The sequence below is a fragment of the Opisthorchis viverrini genome (assembly GCF_000715545.1).
Source record: "Opisthorchis viverrini unplaced genomic scaffold opera_v5_25, whole genome shotgun sequence".
Classification (NCBI taxonomy): Eukaryota; Metazoa; Platyhelminthes; class Trematoda; order Opisthorchiida; family Opisthorchiidae; genus Opisthorchis; species Opisthorchis viverrini.
In genome coordinates, this window is record NW_008751681.1 from 2,621,495 (window position 1) to 2,645,309 (window position 23,815).

At 42.0% G+C, this 23,815-nt stretch overlaps 1 protein-coding gene across 1 annotated transcript in view; it reads left to right on the plus strand.

Moving 5' to 3' along the window:
• T265_02184 (hypothetical protein) overlaps positions 1-23,815 on the plus strand; it is a gene marked incomplete at both ends in the record, with an annotated part of 70,427 nt that overhangs the window by 39,056 nt on the left and 7,556 nt on the right. Inside the window, 7 exons of the mRNA XM_009166358.1 lie at positions 5,058-5,121; positions 7,461-7,616; positions 9,522-9,613; positions 14,146-14,293; positions 15,497-15,535; positions 18,154-18,326; positions 22,420-22,516. Coding sequence (XP_009164622.1) covers positions 5,058-5,121; positions 7,461-7,616; positions 9,522-9,613; positions 14,146-14,293; positions 15,497-15,535; positions 18,154-18,326; positions 22,420-22,516 — 769 coding nt within the window. The remainder of the gene's footprint in view (positions 1-5,057; positions 5,122-7,460; positions 7,617-9,521; positions 9,614-14,145; positions 14,294-15,496; positions 15,536-18,153; positions 18,327-22,419; positions 22,517-23,815) is intronic.

The following is a 23,815-nucleotide window of genomic DNA, read 5'->3' on the forward strand; positions in this document are numbered from 1 at the left end:
TGGCCAAATATGATCATTTGCTCGGTCGTTCTATCCGGCCAATGGCGATATTCCCACCGTGGACAGCTTCACATCCACTCTGCTGGCCACTAAACCGTGTTTGACAGGCTCTGCCCACGCACCTGCTATCCGAAACATATGGTGCCGGTTTTGTCCCTAGGGGCTTGTCGTTCCCTGTACATTTACTTTTCGTGTCTGGACGCATCCTAACGATAGCTCACCCACTGTAGATAAAAAATAACCCCACCGCATAAGTTGCGCTGATTGGGTCACGTGTTCCGTATGTCAGTTGACGACTTTCTCGAAGTGCTTTTTTCGCACAGCCACACGAAGGATGGAAAAGAGCCAGGGGTGATCAAGCTTTGACTTGGTAGCGAAGTATGAAGGTTAGTACCAATGAACTCAGCTGCGCTGGTCATTGCCGTCTTCCTGACGGAAACACATGAACGACTCAAAATAGTGCTAGACGTGGCCCAGTCGTGCGCTCAAGTGTACACATGAATCCAAGCAGCCCTCTCCAATACATAACTTTCGTTCCAGATCTGCCCAGTGGAAAGTCCATTGACACCTCTGTATTGACATATGAAATATATCAGCTACCGCCTCCACTGCTACCTACCCGTGCCTCCTCAGATCACCGGCGAACACACCTGTGGGAGCCATAAACACTGTACATCAAGACTGCAGCTTTGCCGCTAAAGTTGATCAAGATGTTCACTAATGCTATTGGGCAATTGCTTTTCGAAAATAGACAGTTGCTCCTCATACGTAATGGTCAAAATAGAGGGGCTGAAATGACGGGGGCGATATACTTGCAAGTTGACCTGATCAAGACCCGTTTAGCAAATGGAACAGATGTAGCCTCACTCATAGTGATACATGTTCACTAGAGTTGTTTACAACACACCATAACACGGTACTAAGCAAAGCTTCCGGTGACTTACGATTCTTGGTGAACACTCTAGGTTTTCATCCGCTGCGAGATAGCTTGATGCACTAAAAGGTAACATTTAGTACACTCTCCTAAAAAGTGTCTAGCAGAGCGATGGTACTCATGCAAAATGCATGATGTGCACCGCATTGAAGGAGAAACCATGTTGTACACGGACTAACAAATGATGCGTTACGGTAGTAGAACAGTTTTAAACAGGCAGTCATGAATATGGTCGATTAGGCTCAATAACCTACCGATACACTACATTTTATGGTTCCCTACCATACAGCTACACCCGGTGACAGAGGCTCATGCATAGTTTGGTTTTGATCATGTTTGATTTTCTTAACAAGGGTGGAACACGGAGGGTAGTTGCACTTCCCAGAAAGCCAGAACAGCATATAGTGGGAATCTGTAATTGTTGATAGCCGTTTATCGAGGATTCATTGAGATCTATCCCAGCGAACTTAATTAATAGCCGCATCTTGACGTCTCCTTTGTGATTAACCAAGAAATACTTCGGTAATGTGGTGGAATATTGGTAGCTTCTTAGTAAATTCAACAGAGACGCTGTCACCCAACAAGCCAATCACGTCGGGAGATAACCGACAGCACTTGAATGCCCTATAAATGCACACAGGCAAACAGGAACTACCCACCCAACTGCGCATTCTCGATGTCCCTTGCATGGTAACGAAACGTTTGCAAGCCAATTGTCAAGTTCGGCGAACAGATCAACAGCCATCTGATCAACAACCAACAAGGAATCCTTCACCCAATATGTTCGGCAGCACATAGGCACATCATTTGGGTACAGTTCTAAGATGAAAGTCCGACGTACTCTAAGAAAATGTCCCGGCCTAAGAACAATACAACAATAACACAATGAATTTGCTTACGGTTACCCAGCTTTTCTCTAACGTACAATACAAGTGCCTCGTCATTCACGAAGCTGGTGGCATTCAGAGCGTTCGTATCTTTGTGTTTACATTTAAGGTTCTTTGTAGTCCGATGAAGCCAACGCTTGTATTCATTGCGATTCTGAGCGATCTAAGAGTGTAATGACAAACATATTTCCCACTGGTTAGACGGTGAACGCCTTCACGTGTTTGGCTGTTTCGTCAAATTCGGGATAGTTTGGTTGCCAATAAAAGCTTCACTGACTCGCTTGCTGGTAATCTAAAAATCCGTGCCCTTGTTTGTTTTACTCTGAAGGCCTTTTCCATATTTGTCTTCTAAATTTGCATTTTCATTTTTTGAAACAGATTATCGTTGGCGTCTATAAGAGCTGTCAGTGAAATGTTGATGTTCTGATTGCTTTAGAAATACGTTAAACAAATGAGATTGAAAGGAATAGGGCAAATGGAAGTGCCTAGTGAACAAATACATGGCTATCGTTTCAACTCCAGATGTGAAGTTCGCCTTTGAAATGAAATTTATAGGTGATGATTTAAAATACGTTTACTTATGTAGTACAGCCACTCTGATGTTTGCCATCTGCTGCATTACGTATTCGAAGGCCTCGCTGGACTGGGAACATTTCTGAAATTAGTAAATTGCTTTCAAATAACCATCGGCTGGCATTGTGATTATAGTACAGTACGTACATATTACACTACATTATGATTGTGTGAAAAAATATGAAACTTCCTAGAGAAATATCACTAGTTCTCTGTCAAGCAACTAGTAACAAATTTGCACTCTTAGTTGTCAATTTTACTGTGGTGCTTAGCCTGACAACTGGCTCACTGTCCTGGCTAGCAGGCGCGTTCTGAGAGTACCTGAACGGTTTCTGGATGAGGTATTACGCTAGAGTCAATTTCGAGCGGGATGAGAAGCGGAAATAACCTGTCTGGGAATACAACAGGAATTAATTTTGTTCGGTCTGTAGTGACTGACCATTCAGCTTCACTAGACAGGCAGTTCCGCTAACAAATTTAGAAACTACCGGTTCAAACACCCCATCGTTCAAGTGTGACAGTATTCTGAACTGACTAGGTATTTCTCACTCTCACGCCTCACCAGAGCAACTTATAATGTCGTATTCATGGAAGAGAGCTTTTGCCAGTGTGATCAGCTTTCTGCCATTCAACTGAAACAATACGCAAATTGTCCCTTAGAATACTATCGTTGATTCAGAAAAAAGTCATCAGCGTCTTGTTCAGAAGAACGATGGTTCAGTAATCGGCTGAAAAAGTGGTCTGCCTCTACGTCGAAACTGTTACACTGGATTTCTGGTTATCAACAGCTTTTGTCCAAGCATCGGTGCACTTACAACGGCCATGACCTGTGCTTTCTGCTTTTCTCGCGTTCAACATATTAGTGATGCTTTTATTGGTAACTGGGGGAATTTTGATGCCAAGTATGGATGATAGAATTTGATTGTGCTATTTGGCCTAGCCTGAGTGACTAGTTACATTTTCTCCTTAAACTAAAAGTTTGCCATTTTTGGGGTGCTGTCTAATTCGTTCCATGTTTTGACAGGCTTATCATTCGATGAAATGCTTAACGAGCCCACTGCCAAAATCGTTCATGTTACAACACTTTTATCCAATTGATCAGGCAAAGTAACACGTGCAAAACTGCTTTCTGGCGGTATAGCAATTTACAGAGGAGTTCTACGTAAACACAGTGGAACTGAATCCAACGATGACGTTACGGAATATATACCAATCAAATAGAGCATGAACTACCCCAAGATAAGGATTCTTCGCCTTTGCATTCCTTTGCAGAGTAGCACGTTCTAAAAAAGTTGCTCAAACTTGAACTAGTTCTCACTAAATTTGATGTAAATCAAATGGTGTACACCTGATCACATGTTAGACTGTTCGTCTGTCTTGGAAGTTGTACAACAACAACAACAACTGCTTTTGTACTTGATACTCAACAATCTATGGAAGCGTTTCATATGCAACCCTAAACAAAGGAACCCTCGTAAGAGGAAGAATATTTCAAATCCAAACCGTTTGATATTCGCGGCGCTCTGCTGTTGTTTGATTGAGTCTGAATAGTCTGGCCTAATGCATTTTGGAATTTCCACCGGAGTAACTCCACTACTAACAACTGAATTATTATTCACACGTTGTTAGGGAAAACAGAGGACATGGAAGGTGTCGAATTCCGCTGACAAATACAATAGTTGATGACCCAGTTAGAACTTCACATGTGTTTAACGAGGCGCCAGGTCCCGCGTTCTGTTTGCCTGATTTCGTTCCTCAAAGTTCCGTCGCATTCAAGTACTCTGCTGACTCACTTTTGTTGTTCGTCAGCTACATATAAGGTAGACGATTTATTTCTCTGAAAGCATTTTAACCTACCTTATCTGTGTATATACTACAATGGACACCCTTGATTTCTTTGATGCATACATGTTCGCTGATGTGGTATGCAGCAAAACTGTCATATGATTAAAGTATGATTCACAGTCTAATCAATTTGTCCTCTAAATAATCCTGGCAGTGTTGACGTACCACACTAGGTCCAAGTCCAGTTTTAACATCATTAGCCTTCTTACGCCAGAAGCCGAAATCATGAACACCAACACTAACCGGATGGTCTTGTTCTAATTAGACTGCATGCGATTGTTTCTAGTGGAGTAGTCCAGCCCCTGGGAAGCCTGGTCGGATATTTTCCTTCAAGAGGATGGAAGAACTCGTATGACCAAACTTGTCAGAAATGCCTCATGCCTTCTTAGCCATAAGAGGGATAATGGCGAAAAACATGAATAACTTGTTTGGTGACTTTAGAGAAATGCGTGTTATAAGCTCAAGACGTTCATCTATGGAACAATTAGGCCTTCCATTGATGCGAAAACGGATAGACTCAATAATAAAACAAGTATACAGATTCCATGTTTTCACCGGGACGTTTAGTGTATATTAATCAGGGGAATCAATTTGTTTTTCACGACGGTGCTACATTCAGTATCCCTTTTCGCAGAAGCCCCACGGGCTGTTTTGTCTGAGACCCAGGTTCGAATTCCTGCACGTGCACCTTGAAACTGGTTTCCCATGTTAGAAATTGTGTACACGTATTGCTTCATCAACAGTGCACAATGAAACATACTTTATTAAACCGCGGATTAAGGTTTAATTTTACAACCTTCGTGCTCTACTTTTTCCAGATTGTATGAACAACTTCGATACGCTTGCGAATTAAGGAAGTCCGGTCACATCCCTTGTTCCAAAGTAAGTCTCGACCATTTTTCAGCGATATCGGGTTTAGCCGACTAGAAAATACAATCAGAGTGACTAATTCACTTGCCGGATCGCGCATTAAAGATCAGGTCCCTGTAATCTGCCTTACTATGAGACAACCCTATATCTCATTATCACCGCATAACTTCACCACCTCTTATATTCATTCGAGGAGCTCTTTCCCGGATGCTAACAAATGACGCCTTGGTGGGATCTATTTTGTGATGGCCCGACACGATATTTTGTCTGACAACAAGTCAACTGGAAGTTCCAACCCTTCTTTTTAACGACTTCGATTGTTTTACGGCCATTTGTGATCTAATTATCTGTTCCAAATGCATAACTTCCGGAAAAAAACTTCAACTGGTTGCATCAGTGCTTACACGCAAGATTGTACACCGGCAACAAATGCACAAAATACTAAATCACTTCGAAAAACGTTGAGGACTAATTTTTGCACGTAAAAATTCAGGAACTGTACGAGAATGTCTCGCAAAATATCTCAACTGAAGAACTCTGTAGGGTTTTCCTCAACCCCTCCGCACGGGATTGATGTTGTTCATTGGAACCAGGGTGAAGCTTCTCACTCGTGAGGCGGTTGGCAATTAATGATGCAACAGGCAAAGCTCTGGGCGGCTAGCGTTGTCTAACGAGAAGCTTTGAGTATATGCCTCATGATAGTAACTTTCTTAAATTTCTATATTCTTTCTCCTCTTTTCTAAAGAAATCGAAGGAGCCGCCAAAACTTTTAAGACTGTTTTGTTCTTAATCTGACTGATACTGAGCTTGGTTCTCAGTAATTTCTTATGATTGTTTAGACCACTTACTAGCCACATTCACTGGATTACTGTTTTCAACCTGGACTATTTCATCTTGTTATTGTGGAATATGTCTAAATTGATACTTCATCGGTTAACCACGGCTACCTTGTTAAGAAGTTGCATTTTGCTACCGTCTTTATTAGTTTTCTTATTCGTCTAGTGAAACCGTGGATCATTTTATTTGGTTGTCAATTTATTAAGACAACCACCTTAACAGTCCCATTTCCTAGTCAGCGGTGAAGGTATCTCTGAAGCCTTGTAGTTTATGGAAATTGGCTCGTCATAGCATCTTTTACAAGGAGAAAAGTTACCGCAACTTAGATTCCCATTTTAAGTTCAATAATTAAGGGCACAATAAGGATGTGAACGTCTAAGACGCTTAGAGAGGAACACTTGCTAATTGATGCCGAATTCTGTCTTCGGAACGTTGAAAAATTAAGTTTTTGGGATTCATATGCACAGTAGAAAAACAAAAATAATGGGAGTTTGAGTGTTCTTGGTTCAGTGTTTTTGATAACTGGAATGTGGAAAAAATTACAGTCCCTTCAAAATTCACCTGAATAACGAAGTTGTGAGGGATGAACTGTTGCAATGGAAACCGCACTGAAATACTTTCCTTGCGGAACAAGCTTTGTATTTGTATACACCAAAGGTGGAATACTTGGCCAAGCCAAGTGTCTGATGAGTCTAAAATGTGATTTTCCTCAAACGGGACCTCAATCTACTAGCAGCTTCCTTTTGAAAGGAACTTACGCCAGAAAACGGCGGTTTTAAGCTACTTATACGCGATACAGTAGTTGCTTCTTGGGTTCACCCCTCATACTGCTATACTATTTTATGCATATCAAAAATCAATTGATCCTGTTGGTGTAGAATGATGGTGGTGTTTCGGCTGATCGGCCAAATGACCGGGATGCAATTGCACTTGATTTCCAACGTGGGACATTGATCGCATGACGAGCTCCAAGACAGAGGAACCCCATAGCAGGCTAATGGAAGTGTTAGTAGTCGGGTAGTGTGTCCTGTCTAGTAAGATGTCCTTATTTCATTTTCGGTGGGACCATTCGTCAGGTCGAAGGAAGAGCAAGTTTCCTCATGTCAAACCAATGGCCCATCAACAGAAACATTCTGATTTTTTACGAGACCAACATAAATTCCATCAAATTCCACTTGGAGTTTCAGTGTAATAAACGGTCAATGTTCCCAGTGACTACTAATATCCATCAAAATGGGTTGCAATCAACCGAGTTTTCTGACAGTCCACCATCCGTCGCATTAGTGGATTATGTTTCATTCGAAAGAGCAGTGTCTGCCACGGTGTGTGTGAACCCAAGCTGACCCACTGAGACCTATTTCCAGCAACAGGATAAACGATAGAGTTCACTATGGTAGGGGAAAAACCATCTCCTGCTACTACAGTACCATGTAATTCCTATCACATTCACCAGTACCTATACAGAAGTAGACAGCATTGAGCCCCCCGGTAATGACGAATAACTTTTTTCACAGACAGGGTTTTTCAATGAATCACGACTCGGGCAGCTGCGGTCCCGAATGGCAGAAGAATTTCAACGCACGAAACGCCTTTGGACTGAAATGAAGAAACTTCATCAGCGGATACAATCGTCAAACATTTCTGTTCCAAACAGTATCAGTCCGCATACCGTAAGTATCCTCACTTACAGGAGGCGCTTGTTACACCCTGAGTTCATTCCTGGCAGCGGGAAATGTTCCTTGGTTTCGATTGACTAATATGGAAATAGGAAGCGTTCGAGGTTCAGTGTATCTCAATAGTTGCAAAATGAGATGTCTCGGGCATACGATTTTATCACTGGTAAAATTATTGTGGATGTATATTCTTTCAGTTGCAGAGAAATACTGGTTTTGATACTTTATGGAGAAAATGATGACAAAAGAACACGCTTGAAAAAGGATCCACGCTACGCCACTCTAGGCATTTGATCGTAATACACGACTGATGGATTTCTCTAATTTCCAGCTCTTTCGGATTCAAGCTGATGGTATTGAGTCAACTGTATAAATGAATACAAGAACTAAAAACATAAAGAGGTTGATTTAATTTTTTTATCCCGCTGACTGGATGTGTACTGCTTATCAGGCCGAATAATCTGCTGATAAAATCTTCAAGGTCCCCTGAATTAGGTTGAAACATTATGAACTGCCCTGACGTCAGGTGCTTCAAATGAAATGCGACTAATGGGAACTTCTGGTTGAATAAGTGCAGCTCAATGTTAGCCCTAAAGTGACCATTAGGCAAAACCTGTGTTGTTTCTTCTTCTCCATGCTTTTCAAATTCCGACAATTTGTTTCCGGATGGCCTATCTTTTCTCATTGATTTTGGTCACCCGCCATGGTCATGGGCGAAATGGGCACCCTACCCGGACTTTTAGGTAGCTTTTACTGCTAGCTGCGCAGTGTGATCACTCCTCAGTTCTTGGTTATGAAACCCTGTAACACACAAGTTCAGCAAACTTACACCGCAATGTCATCCTCGTTCGAATTTCACCAAATGCCCAAGCACAATGAGAAGCAACAAGTTTGGGAGTCCAACATTGGACGATTCCAGTTCTACATATATGAGTGCCGAGAAATCTGTTCATACACGTTTTGTTGAGTAATTGAAATTTACCGATACTCTGGTCACAATTGCTTGCAGTTTCTTCATAGACCAGGGACTCGACAGTCAAACGTAGGTGATTCGCATCATTATCTGAAATGTCTCCTAGTAATATACGAAGTTAAAACACTATTTCCGGTGTTCACTCAACTCACGGACATCAGAAGCGAACTCCTGTACCCTACGACACAACAACTAGCAGCCTACTGATTGTTCACAGTACTTTTAGCATCTGTAAGCGAAAATTGTGTTAAACAACATAGATGTCCTCCGATGATCAACTGGTGATGTAGAATCGCAAGTCTCTCAACAGCAGTGAAGCAAGCTTATAGTAGCTGTTGTTGTTCAGTAACCCCAGTTATCCACATTCAGCCATTTTGCTAACAAGGCCAACTATTTTGTATAAAAATTGTTCTATCTCACAAGACTAACGAACTCATTCGAACAGTCAGTTTAATTGCGACTTTCAACCCATCGTTTCTAGCAGCAGCGGCTTGTAGCCCAGTTTGGAATTGTGTCATTCGTCTGGTTTATTCAGTCGTTTATGCTTTATAGATTAATTTCTGCTGCATCTTTTCGACAAGTGCAGTGGCAATGAGGTACCAAGTTAGTACCGTAACTATCCTTAAAATTACATCCAGAGGCTCCACAAGATTGACCCCCGCCAATCTCATGTTAGATGGTATTCCAAGGAGGTCACTGTCTAGATGAGCTTGTGCGTTCATCATATCATCCCAATAGGTGACTTTTTCAGGATGAACGGCGTCGCTCTACACGACAAGCGAGCCCTAAATATGTACGCTTAATACCGCACTGTTAAGTTTGCTATTCTTATTTTGAATTGGACATACTGTCTATCCCTTGTGTAAAATCTTGCCTAGTAGGCGTAGATTTCTACCTCATTAATTAGTCATGTTACTTTTCGTTCTCAGACAGCTGAGTCCACAGTTGCTTTGGCTGATCGAAATTCCGTCCTGCCCGAGGGGGATACAGAAGACGACGAAGCGAAAGTACGAGAGATGAGGTAAGCTCAACGACCATACCGATATTTCCAACGGCAATTTGTTTTTTTTGCCAGTGAAAAAAAAACAAATTTTCGTTTCCGGTAAACACTGACTGATACATCTTTGTTGAGTTAGATGAGATGTCCAGCTTGACGACCCGCTATTTTCGGTTTTAATTTTCATATTAATCCTAGTGTAAAGTGTCCTAATGTGACTGCGGGGACTGCTGAATCATAGTCTGTACGAAATTCGGAACTCGCGTTTTTTAATGTTGTGAACTCCACAAATGTCGTCTGGAAACAACTTTTCCAAACCATTGTCCCTCCGAATTGAATGCAAAAGATAACAGAGATTGTGTTGTAAGAAATACAGCTACTGTTGAATGTTTGGCGTTTCTTTAGTTGTTACTGAGCCAGTCACTTTCATTTGCTATGTTCGAATAACCATTTGGCCTTCAGTTGCATGTTGATCGCTCGATTACTAATCCGTGTTCATCAACAAAAATGCATGTCTATTTTTATGTATACTCTAGTCCCTTTCACAGAGGAAGCGACATTAGGGTACCTGTAGCAATCCTGCGCTTACATCGGTATTTCACCTGAATACTTGAAAAGAAGCATAGGTGAACGAACAACTTTTCTTCTCGACGACATCAACAGCAGAACTCCAGTTACGTCTATAAGGAGCAAGGTAACGTGGTAGGAGGAATTTTGAAGAAGCAGGCCACAAGAAACCTCGCAAGTTGAAAAGTGAAAGCAGAAGACCAAGTTACTCACGCGAGATGACTGTTTTGACTCTTCATAGTTCATCCTCTAGTTGGATGATGCAGGCATAACTGGTGAGATGACATTGAAATGAAGCTAAAGATAGAAAATACGATTCACGCCATTGTCGGCACTGCAGTTTTCTTAATGGGCTCTTTGTATGGAGGGAACTTTATAAATGGAGTTGAGAGGTTCTAGTTCAGAGGGAATTATAAGCCGCCAAAATGAGTAAATCTTTGTACGCTTGAGAATTGAGTGTCAAAATGTTTGTCAACTATCAGCTAACTACAGGTAGACGTTTGACGTATGTTTGTGTAAATAGAAACGTCAAGGCTAAGGGGTGTGTACTTTCAAAAGAGCTTTTAACATAGACAAATCGCCTTTTGACACTATAATTAGAAGTGAGTTTTCTTCTGATTTCAAACATTCCATTCTCACAAGAGTTTTTCTTTTCGGTAGTTCAACCACGTCAACTGTCACTTGCATCAAGGTTTAATTTTTCAGACTCACAGTCCAGCTGAGCACTCCGGTGAACGAGCAGGTGGTCCTGAAGTTAGCAGTCTGAAAATATCAATCAAAGAACCACACGACTAGTCTACCATTTAGTCCTAATACGGACGATAGTTTCTAGATGGTCTGATTTTTCGAGATCCCGCCTCATCCTTCAAGGTAGGAAACATTCAGGCTTATGATGCTTCAACATAAATATGAATCGTCTTGTCGACATTTTCGATGAGCCCGTTTGAAGACGACTTGTTTTTCAGCGTCGTATTGTTAGTTCTTGGAGTTGTGAAATATCTCAGTTGGACAGCAAAACACATACCCTGGCCCGTCTATTCTCTTTATTTCCAACCAAAATAAGGAATCATGCGACTGGAGGTTGTCTCCTATCAAGGCCTATCAGATGTATGTATTTGTGATCACACAGCGCTTCGAACCCAGAACGGATGGCGATTCGTTGGTTCGCCGAGTTTCGAAGTTAGCTTCCTAACGTTTTATATCCAGTTGAGGAGACAGCAGCGCGCAGTTCAGTGGTTACACGTCACGAAGACGCTTGATCTTACAACGTTGTGACCGTTTGTGCACCCCATAAATCCCTGAGTTGTGCTTAGGAGTGTATGTATGATGCTCATACGTACCACACTCCTATTTCAGGTTGGCCAATGGGACGAGCCCCGAGAAACAGTTTTCTGATCCTTCAGGTTAAGGGGTGAAACGTGTTTAGCGGTTTGCACCGTAAAAATGGAGGCTGCCCAGATGATTTTCAGCCAACCATCACTGCGTTTTAGTCAGGCTTTAGGACGGAAGGCTTTGGTTGAGGATCCTGATTGTCCCCTTTTCTAGGTCTGGATGCCCTGGTAGTATCCCAACAGACCACAATCGTGAATCGCACATCTACATTCAATCTCACGTCAAGTCGGCCGTCACGTGATTCCATCAACCGGCTCGCCCTATTTTCGGCGCACAGCAGGGAAAATAAGCAAAAAAAGCCTATTGCCGACGCCTCTTACTACGTCTTTCAGATTTTCCTTCTTCACCCCAACCTCACCTAGCTGCCAGCGACATCTCTCTGGAGCACTAACAGATCTGTTTACCACCCGTTGTCGGTTGCCGCAATATCCATGCTTAACTCGGTCGCCACGACCTGAAACAGTTCAAAATCACTCTTCAGCCCCTGTCCTTCAGTTCGTCTGGCAGCCTTTACCATTCGCACTCTGGAACATTCTGGACAGCAGAATTACTCTTTTACCTACGCCGGACTTGCTTTCTATTGATGTTTGCTGCCTCTCTGAAAAAAGACCCAGGTATCTGAACCCCTATAGGTTTCCGCTCATTTCTGGTTCCGCACTTCTGGTGGTCCTGAAGCCGCTGCTGCTTGTTCTGTTTGTATTGGTTTTATTCTAAACCACCGAGATGAAGGCTTGTCCGTTGATAGTCTCTTCTGTATGGTTCGTTTGGCAAAGCATGTGAGATTATCCTGTAAACGCTCAAATAATTCCATACTTTTCATCGTATCTGCTCATGCCCTCAACAGACTCTTAGCTCCGATAGACAACCTTTACGACACCTTGATTGCATTGTTCCTACTAATACGTTGTTGCTGTTGTGGGGCTATGAATGCACCAGTAGGTAGACTTGGTGATGTTCAGGTCCTATTAAGTGGTCGTCGAGGTCTGCAATCAAGACGCCCGGACAACGACGAACTTCTCATATTATTTATTGGCCACACTGTTTCTGTGCAGTCCTAACTTCCGGAAGGAGTGAAGTCGCTTGGCCACATGCTGCCCTTGCATGTAATCCAAACCCCAACACAGATAGACTCCATCACCATAGCTCTATGTAGCGCCGGTCAATTACTGATCGTATCTCGTTTCGAAACACTCGTCTTCAGTGCTTCTCCTTTTTGGTGTGGATTAATCGGAATAATTGCGCTAAAATCGGAGGGAGATTGCTCAGGCAAGATCGATGTGAAGGTGAACTATATACATCCCACAACTAAAACCGGAGCAGTTTTCTAGCTCAGATTTTACCCTTTACGTAAGCTAGTTTTATTGACTTTGGGTGAATACGTTTCTCTAATTAGACCTGATGTTTTAGGTGTGCCCGACATGACCTTGTGGAATATTGACAACACACTAGCATTGCACTTCAGATATCCAAGTTTAATAACTCGCGGATATTTGCTGCGTACGGGTTCAGTTCTTTCCCATTTTGTTGGAACTGACCAGAACAACTGCACTACGATTATGGTCAAGGTGAATACGGATTTTGTTATCTTACGAAGTGCTCCAGTAATTCAGTCAGATAAGCTTAATTTTTATTGATGCAACACCCAACGTCCAGTGAAGTCATACAAATAATTATTATAATCGGTTCTTATTGCTCGCTTACCCGAACTTCGAGAAGCTTGGTGCAAATCACTCTTGAGAACCCAGAAGAATTAGTTCGTCTTTAAAATAAGATGTCATATTTTCGTGTACTGCAAAGGTACGGGAATGACTGAGCCTGAAGTAACTTGTGGAGTCTAAACTTTGGGGTTTTGTTGCCATTTTTAGTTGCTGAATGTTGAAATACATCCCCATAAAAGCTGGAATCGTCACACATGCCGTACCACACTACTCATATAAACGGACTAAAATCTCATGGAAGAGACTATATGGAGTTGGTCAAACCAAACAGTCTATGAAGCGTGTTCACTATCGTTCCGGAAGACTGTTCTGAATTAAGACACTAGACTTTGCAATCAACTGGCTGCACTTGTCATTACTTCCTAGACTAACAGCTATGTTGCCCATATACATAGTAACCTCATGTACGAAATTGTCGTAGTAAACCTGGAAGGTCTTTCAAAAACCATGCTCCCCACATTTGCCTGCCTGCCAAAATGACGTGTCGACCATTTGCCTTCGTGAACGAGCACGGTTTATCAACTTGGTTCAGGGCCGATCACAAGCAGCGTATGCCGAATTGCTTCCTTCCAAGCACATACTACTCGCATGCTTTTAAACAAAAGTGGGAGTTTAATTTGTTGGGCGCTGTGAAGCACTGTGGACCCTCCGGTCAATCCTGATTGAATACGTCCATCTTCCACAAATATGTATTGTTTTGTCTTACTTTGTCGTAGTCTTAACGATACACAATAAGAACTTGTTGTCTCTTAACCTGAAGTGATTTCGAACAACGTGTTAATGTTGATTTTTAAACGCCCATATGAATTTTGAGTTATGGATTAAGTTCTGAAGTGCAAGCCACAACTTCATTCCCTCCAACATTGTTCTTTCTTTCAGTGAATTCCCAGATTTCAAACTTAGATCTCCAACACCCGTCCTCACGGAATATCAGCTTCGAAAACTGAAGATGACTTCCATTCAGCAGAATCACTACATGGCACTACTGGGAAAAATAAAAGTTTGCCGGAGTGTTATTCATCAGAATGTAAGCTCGGAAGGATATTGTTACTAACATTTGCCACCAGTGCTGTTTGGTAATTTCCTGTGCAGTTAACCTATCCCGAAATAAAACCTCCCTCGATCTGATGTTTCTATGTCCTTGAATGCAAATGCTGTTAGGATGCGACGACCTTCGATGGAGTTTCTTACATCTGAGCTGTCGAAACGCGGTGTTGCCCTACGGCGTCTCACTACAAAAGTTTCTTTTTTTGAGGAAAGCAGAAGTTTAATATAAGAAATAAAAACTAATAAAACTCTATAGTGAAGAGCTTATCCAGAAAAAAAACCTTGGCTATTCAGAGACACTTTTTCGCTTTTCTTGTTATTGTTAATAAACAAACCAAATTCCAATCTCAAAGCTATGTCCGCTCAGTCTAGACGTGCATACCATTCATAAAGTCCTTGGAAACCCTTAAACAGCCAACGAGCGGCTTCGCCATTCTTCTGCTTTGATCTCACCAGTTAGACGTATTTTTTTAATTCGCGTCAACTTTGTGTTCTAATTGAACCCAAATTAGACGAAATTTTGCAGATGCTGTCATTTTTGCAAACTAATTTGGTATAGGTGGGGGACTCACCTGCATCCAGCTGAATCCATCGATGGTTTTCTTCAACTGAATGTACTACACCTGTCCTCCTGCATATTTCCGTCCGATTTGGATTGACTTAATCTGGGGATATTCACCAACTTAAAGAGCCCAGAGTGGAAGTGCAAAGCTGGTTGTCAGTTTTCCAGGTGTTTTTAAAAGAAAACTGCTCAGCTCATCGAACGAGTCAGTGGACATTAAGACGATAGAAATTCGTGAAAATCCCCCAAATGCAAAGGAGAAAAAAGCTCGCAAAACTAGGCGCCATTTGACGAGAGGGACGTGAGAAGCTACTCAAAATATGTCACGTACCAGAATGTTTTTACGTTAGTTTATCTCGTTTTACTTCTGACATTTTTTATCGGTGGGGTTTGGCGCAATTTCAATCAGCTATTTATTTTGTTCCCAATTCGTATCAAGTCATCGTATTCATAGCAAAGACCTCAGTTTTCTTCAGTTTTCCCCTTCTTTCATGTCCACCCATTTTTCACCCGTCGAGATTACTGTTGCATCCGAATGGTACAAACATATTTTTGACCTAAATTCCATACCCGCTTTTTGGTAAAATTGCATATTTACCTCTTACTCGGATATCTTTTCAGCTGGATGCCCTTTTCAAGGAACAGGATGAAATTGACGGAGTAAGTTTTCCAACACAGGCTTTTTACCTGTCTGGTTTCAGAGATTTAGAAACGAGAAACACTCGGAAACTCTTGAGTCTGAACTTGTATTTGCTTCTGTCCTAATCAGATCTATTTAAAAGAAGGGCGTGGTGTTGAGGATGTGCATTGCTTTGTAGGAGGATTGTTGTGATATCAGTACTTTTATAGAGACTAGAAATATAAAAATCACGCATTAGGCCACAAAAATGAGCACGGTTCTTGAGATTAGTTTTCGGCTTAGTACCGACCCATCAATGGTGAATATCCAAGGACAGATGACAGGCAGTTTTATAAGATGAATTATAAAGTGCAGCTTTCTATGTCTTAGGTAAATAGGTTATAGCTGGTAGTTAGCATTTCTGATCATCACATATATTCTGCTTAGCCGTTTAACAATGTCTCTTAAAATCCTGCGATAAGGCTCCCTCTACAACATGTATACGGTGATGAGAACGATGGCTGTCAGTCTTACTGTGGAGTTTTCGTTGAGACACTTTGCCGTGTTGTGCATTAGAATGGACAGTTTGTTGACATCCGTCGCAGCTGTTTGTTAGTTTGACTGTACCAATTTGGCAAGGCTTGAAATTGACTCACAAATCCTCTATTGGACTACCTTTCGAGACCCAAACACATTATTCTAATACAAGCACCTAAATGCTTTATGGCCGACTAAGGCCGGTGCCCGAAATTCTCTCATAATAGTAAATGTTTTCGGGCTTGGATGTGTAGAGATCAACACTCAGATTACTAATTCAAGGCCATACTCGGCGTGTAAGATCCCATTTATTAACCAAAGCGCGTGCAACCGTAGTGAAATTATTCTGTTCCCCTGAACTATCTTGCATTTTCTTCGGCCTATGTACCTGGAGTTCGAACGAAAAACAACAACCATCAAGGTTAATGAAAAGACCGTAGGACGTCTGTGGTAGTTAAACTTTGAATCACTTAGGGAGCAGAAAAAGCATACGTTTTGAAGTCATGCATCCAAATCTCTTCTTCGACATTCAACGCACCTTTTTGGGCATACTATTTTTTACATTGTCGATAATATGGACCTTTCCATTTAGTAATCTTTATACCATGGCTGATCTGATCTCCACACAGTCAGCTGCATACACAGGTCTTTTTAAAATTCGACAAACTGTTCAGTGGCATGTACATGCGGGATGATAATGAGTAATTCAGTTAACTACTCAAGCAGGTAGAGTTTAGTGACTCAACACCGTGTAAGCTTAACCTTCTGACTCGGCACTGCAAGACTGACATTCATACCGGATCTTTCATACTATTCTCCATCGAACATGGCTATCTAACCCTTCATGACAGCAAGGGTTGCGGGACACAAGTCCGCTCAATGAATTTTCAATCCACGTTTCTATACCCTAATGTTCTGCCAGTAGGTGCGCCAGTGTGTGAGTTGCCCAGTCTAAGCTATCTTCCTTATCATCTTCACTCTGTCCAAATGGTACGCTGCATTGCTGGATTTACCATTTTAGAGTTTGGATAAAGTGGTCCTTGAAACGTTCCTCGTCTTCATGCATTGCACAGGAATGCTTGCTTTCACATAAATATTCAGTCCCACTGACTTCGTCAAACTTCATCCACCACTCGGGTGATACAACGATGATTACATCTCTCTCTCTCTCAGTTTTGCACTTCAGGCAGTTCACTTTTTATATCACAATTCTACCATAATAGAAATGACAGACTTTGACCAGGAGTAACGTCCAACTAGACAAGGTAGATTTATGTCCTGTCCCGAAATTTGATAGCATTCTTCATTCGAACCCAGTGTTGCCTACGCTCACACCCACCCACCAAAGGCCATCACAACTGACAAATGACTCAACTGTTATTCACACAGTGAAGATCCCTGTATATAATGGGCACGTGAGGGGTTCGAACGTCCCAATAACACGGGGGCCGAATATTGCATTCTGATGTCAGTTTGGAATCACAATTACACCCACCGTGTTCGCAAACCGGTGCTGAGTATACCACTAGTCATCACATATTGTAACTTACCTCCGTTATAATTTTGCGAGCATTTTGCTGAGATAAATGGCTAAATGTAACGTCATTTCTGAAAGTTTTCACTAATGGTACAACTCGTACACATCCAACTGCGAAAGAACAGCTTATCCTGATTCTATTAAATGTATCTTAATTGATCCACGCTCCAGTAAAACTTTATTTACTCTGCGACCTTTATAATCAACGGTTTCTCCCTTTCATCCCTCAGCTCGCTATAAACATTTATTTACTTTTATTTTGTTCTGACATTTAACAGCACTCAATCATGCACGCAGCTGATTAGCTTTCCTTCTGTTCACATGCCATAAAGTGTTCCTCACACTTTATTTACCTGCACAAACAATCGTGAAGTTACACTGAGCGTCGCTAGTTTACTCTCAATCACCGCTCACGCATTATGTTTACGCCAAGATACGGTGTTTAGAAATACAATGTTTTTCAAAATGACGAGTTTCTACTTTAATCACTTGATTTAGTTCTTTGCCTTTATGAATAATAGACACAGCTGCTAAATCAGGCCACCATGATTGTCACTTGATCGTTTACCATACTTCTTTAAATAGCTTGTACATCGACCCACGCTGCTACTTGCAGTGTACGAACAGCAAGCTGCACGGGTGAATCAGACCCAAAGCTCCAACCATCGACTGGCTACGGAACTGAGTGTCATCCGAGCTGAAATTGCTCACCTCTCCAGCCGTCCCGTAAAAGAAGCTCACATGCTTGTCGAAAAATTGTAGGTGCTTTTGGATTTATTTGTTGGTTTTAATACAGTACCTCTTTACGCTAAACTACAGAATTAGAAGCACTTTTGAGGAATGAGTTTTGGCGAGTTTTCTCGGGTAAAGGTTCCACTCGAAAGCCTAAACTCATTTTATTTTGATACATAAAGCAATATGAATAAGGTTCACTGATTTCAAAGCAGGTGAAATACTGGAAGTTCCCATTTTTCAGCTGCTCCACGGCAGTGCAATGAGTCGTACTGATGACTGTACCGACAAACTGCTGGTTTAATTCGAAAAAGTCGAAATGGTAGGTACTAATGAACCATAAGTGAGCATAGTGGAGGTATAGGGTGCATGAATCACTAATCAATGAGGTGTCATCTATAAGAGAAACTCAAAAAGCGATGAAACGATTGAAAAAAGATGACCTTTGCATCTTCCAAGAACTAACGGAGTAGGTCCATCGTCAGTTTGTGAAAACTGAAGACACTAAACCAATATTTCAGTAGTTGGTTTCTCTCCCGTAGACTTATAGTGACGTGTTACATCACGTTTTTATTGCTTCTTTGGATTTCGCTCTCTAAACAAAAAACTCAAGTGCAAAACGGAATGGTATTCCTTACAAAAGACGGTCAGTGTGCATTATCTTCAGGTCAGCCACCTTCTAATGGATACATATCAGCAGAGTGGTGGAGGTGCGCTATTTTCTCCATTATTACTCGTCGTTATTCACATAAGTTCACACGGTTTTACGGTTGGACGAAGAAGCGGATCCAGAATATACTTCATCGTCCTTAAGAAATGACCCCCTCCACTGCCTTATAGACCACCCTTTGTTTCAGTTCACGTAACTGCGTAATCTTCTTGCGACGTAATTTTTCTATGGTCACATTAATTCTGACATTTTCTTGGATGCGATGACTTGTTGACCTGCTGCTAAACGGCTCACCAGTCAGTTGGTTAATTTTGCAGATGTACTGGAGTTCACGTGATATTTTTGCTGAAGCCGATGAATGGTTCAAACTGGTTTATGTTTGACGAAGATATTTTATTAAAATTCCCAGGTTTTGGCTTCGGGTTGTATTTTACTCACCATCCATATCAGGGAGAAACCTTAGCGAAGGCTGTGACATATATTCTCAACCACTCGACTGTAATTCGTGGGGCATAAGCGTTGACTCACCAGTATCGAATTGCTTCCTGGAACAATAATGATATTGACTCCCCTAATCAGAATAAAAACGTGCGCTTTTTTCTTGGGCTTTGACACAGTTCCTCGGCGCTTTAAACATACGAAGCGGTATCATAAACCGGCCTACTAGGAGAACAAATATCGGGAAACACGGACAACACCAGTTCGTCGACACTTAGTAAATTAAGACGCTAGATTAATGTTTTCACACTAAATGGAGTTTTCCTCCCATTTACATCCCTTTTCCACCAAAAAATGAAATTGCAAGGAAATGATGCATAATTCATTCTTTCCTGTGTTTGCCACACTGGAGAATTTCGCTTGAGGTCAGGCACTTGTTTGAGTCTGGTCAGTGATCTGTGGAAGCAAAACAGTCTGCATATCGAACCATCGTAATCCCAGTGTAAGAAAAAAATAAAAATATTATCTAAGGATACACGCTAATGTAAACTGGAAACACCTCTGCTAGATTTTTGTCTGATTATCTTTCTTAAAGGGACAGACTTACATTCCAGGTATGTCTTAGGGGAACCAGGAGAGACAGAACGGTCTCAAACAGATGACGATGAGATAAAGTCCTTTTTCGTCACTTTGGTCATACTGTCAAGCCAAAAGGACAGAAATTTTGCCGTGCCAGGAGTAAATTACGGATATCTGAGATTGTTGACCAGCGCGGTCATGTCACTCCGCCAGTGAATGCACTTGAATTATCGTGTCCGAACAAGCAAATATCTTCGCGCGCAGAGTTCCGCCTGATTTTGTTGAATTACCCGCCGGAGAGTGACAATGCCTGACCTCAAGACTCAGGTAACTTACTCAGCTACACTAAGGGATTTGGAAGCAATATCCGCGAGTTAATGAAAAATGAGGGGCGTAAAGAGTAGTCTCCTGGACCGTCAGTTTTTGTAGGATTTGGTTTAAATAGATCTGGCGGCCTGTACGGTAAGCACCAGGCTGTTGTCCTTCTCTTGCGTTTATTGGATTTGCTTTGCGGTCAGGCTTTTAAACTGTATATTCTTGTCTCCTATGCCCGAACATCTAGTCCTTCTCTTTTGTACAACCATGGACAACACCACCATTCCACATTGGATGCTATGCACTATCGTTTTACGGGATAGAACTACCGGCGCTGTCGCTACGGTGATGAACGTGACGCCGTCTCCCCCATCCTGCATCACTTCCTTGAACCATTAAGAATAACCCATTGGGATAAGGGCAGACATAGGGCAGACCCGTGAATGCTCTCGTGTAAAGGTCTTCTCACCCCTGAATTTCTCCCTCGGGGCTAGGCAGATAATTTCCTCCCAATAATAATATCAGATGAATATCATCTGAGAAGAAGAGATGGAACACAGCCCAACACAAACATCCTAATGAATTTCGGTTATGCTGCCAGTGAGAGCTGGTCAAACTGCGGAACTTACATCAGAACTGCCCGTTAGGTGTGCCTTCTATGGCCAGTTCTGTCTACTGAATGTGGAATGCAAGTTTTGGACACAATCAGAGAGGAATCGGACATCGGAACACAATGGAACTTTTATTAATTCTGCAAAACATCCCTAACTAGGAAACCGCTCTCGCTCCTCTAACCGGTTCACAATGACCGGTCTTCAGGCTGAGGAAAGTGGAACTGCCCACATGTTTTACGGGCTGTGATGATGCGATAGCTTGTGATAACGAACCGTGATCTGCTTTTATCCTGCTGTCATTATCGTGACAACGGCGCTTACATATGCGGATATGTTCGCATCTGGGTTACGCCCCACCTCCCCCTATTGGTTGATGCAGTGGGTTTTCAGCAGAAACCTGAATGGCATTTCATGGGGATTATTGGGTCATCAAGTAGTAAACTTTGCTATGCTCTGATTCCCAGAGGTGAACTTCATGTGCCACTAGCAAGTAAAGCTTTCATGATATATATCGAAAAGGAACTCAAAAAGTGATCTGGTCCATTGCAAAAAAAAAGCAATCTACCTTACTATCCTTGGCACAAAACTTGCCAGTGAGTATCAGTGAGAATCACGGGAAATTAAAGGATGAAATGAACCCTCGCGTGTTGATAAGGCACTCCACCCTATACCTACGGACATCATCTCCTGCCTTCACTGGGAATGATTTTTATACGTACAGAGGTTTCAAATTACTGGGTGTCCCAAACGACTCACAAGCAGTAGTCCCAGGTGATCTTTGGTTGGACTCCAGATTAGTTTTCTCAAAGACGAACAAATCTTTACTGACTGCGACGTTATTAACTCTACAAAAGTTCGGAGCGTGCCCTTTTTCCGTAGGGATCAATGTGTTGCTCCCTATCTGTCAATACATACTTCAGGTATTCTGTTCATTTGAAAAGAGTTGAGGGGGTGAAACAAGTGGTTCCCTCGATGGTGGTGGTGGGTGTGATGCGCCCTAGCGAATCGTATTGGTTTCAGCTTCAAGACCATAGGTTTCGTGTAACGTTTGTTATCATCCGTTTGTATTAATTTGCTAAATATTTTTTAGCTATTTCATGTTATTACGTGTAAACCTTCAAGGCATCAGATGAACTTTCATCCTGCACACGGCTCTACTCTATGCTATAAAACCCGAATGTCATCAACATTGCGTATCTCTAGGGTTAGTAGATGAGCACTACACTACTCAGCTACGAGTAGCTTATTAGCTGCGTGAATAAGCCACCGTAGGCAGGATGCTACAACAATAGTCTTCATTCTCCCAGTTCGCGTCAGGTAAGCTGGTGGTGACTGGTTACTCGGATATCTGGCGCTCAGATGTGCAACGTCTTTTTGAGTGTCAGTTGAGAAGGAACTCTGTGCTGGATAAATAGTCTGTGTGGACCTTCCTGGTAAGCTCACGAAACGGTTTCAGATCCTAACAATTGTCGAACCATTTTTTTGTTTGCAAACGCATTGTAGTCGGACAGCTGAAAGTGCTTCAAAGAACTCGAAACTGCACATTGACTTCCTCGGAAAAGTGCTGCAGCGGCTGAAGGAAGATATCAACGCCTGGAAGGTGAGCAGCAATTTCAATCTGATTTTTGTATTGTTCAAGAGCTCCCAGAGTCATTTCTCCCGGTCTTGAAATTGTCGAATTCTGAGGTATATTAATGCGGTCGAACTTGGCCATAGTTGGTTGTATTTGGATGTTTAATTTGGAAAGCTGTTGCATCTTTTGCCCGATAAGTGTATCCACACAATGTGTCGATTATCTGACATTTGTATGGAGATTCCGAAAGACCTCATCACAACAAATTCAAAAGGAAGGGGCGATGGACTGACTTACTTAATCAGCTCAGAATACAAGTCTGTGCGTAAGGCACAGTGTTCACCAAACAGTAGGAGGTAACCAACACTTGCTGCAACCAGAAGCATTTCCGGAGGTCGTATATTGTCTGTACGCGCAAAGTCGATGCAGCGCACGATCACACGGTCACTGAGCACACTTTATTGACCAATGTCCTGGAAGGCTAGTTAAGTGGATGTTTGATCATAGTGTGAGGAGATTTTGTAGTTTTCAGTTGCGACTGAGAGATACCCACATTACGACTCGGCCGATCAAGACCGAATCCCTGAATGTTCAGCCAACGTTCGGCGGGTCGTGGGTCCGATCCTCTCTGAGTTTCGTGAGATGCGCACTGCTTGTAATTTCCATTAAAGATGTACTTGCTATACGGTATAGATTAGCCCTACCAACAGAAGGGAATATTATTTCAGGACAGCTATTTGCCGGCATAATTGCGGTTTTAGCGAACCGGTCCTAATTGGCCACGGCGTTTTCGGAATATCTTTGCATCAATCATTTGTCCAACGCCCTCGTTCTATAACTTCTTCTGGTTGCTATGTAATATCTAGCATTCTGATATTGTTCTGCCCCTAAAATGTCAATCTGTCGCAGCTTCCAGAACAGGCAATGCCTCCTGGTTTGATTGATATCAAGCTTGAGGCACCTGTTCCGCCAGCTGCTTGTTTAGTTCCCTCGGGGTTTAGTTGTACCTTTTTACTTTCCCACACTTTGATATAATGAATATCTAGACCACAAAGTGGATAAGACCTTTTGTGTAAACTGAGGGAATACAGTTCGCGCTTGAGTGCTCTATGATACTAAGTACGTGATAGACCAGAAATGGGAGGATTAGACAAAAATTTATGTCGGTAGTATTTGTTAGTTATCAACCTCACGCGTTATATTTTGTTTCGTTAGTTTTTAGCAGGCTGTTTTAAGTTTGAGCAATTGACGAGATCGGATTTCCAGTTCATTCGTTAGTAGAATATTTCAGATGAATATTTTTGCTATTATGCCCGTTCAACGATT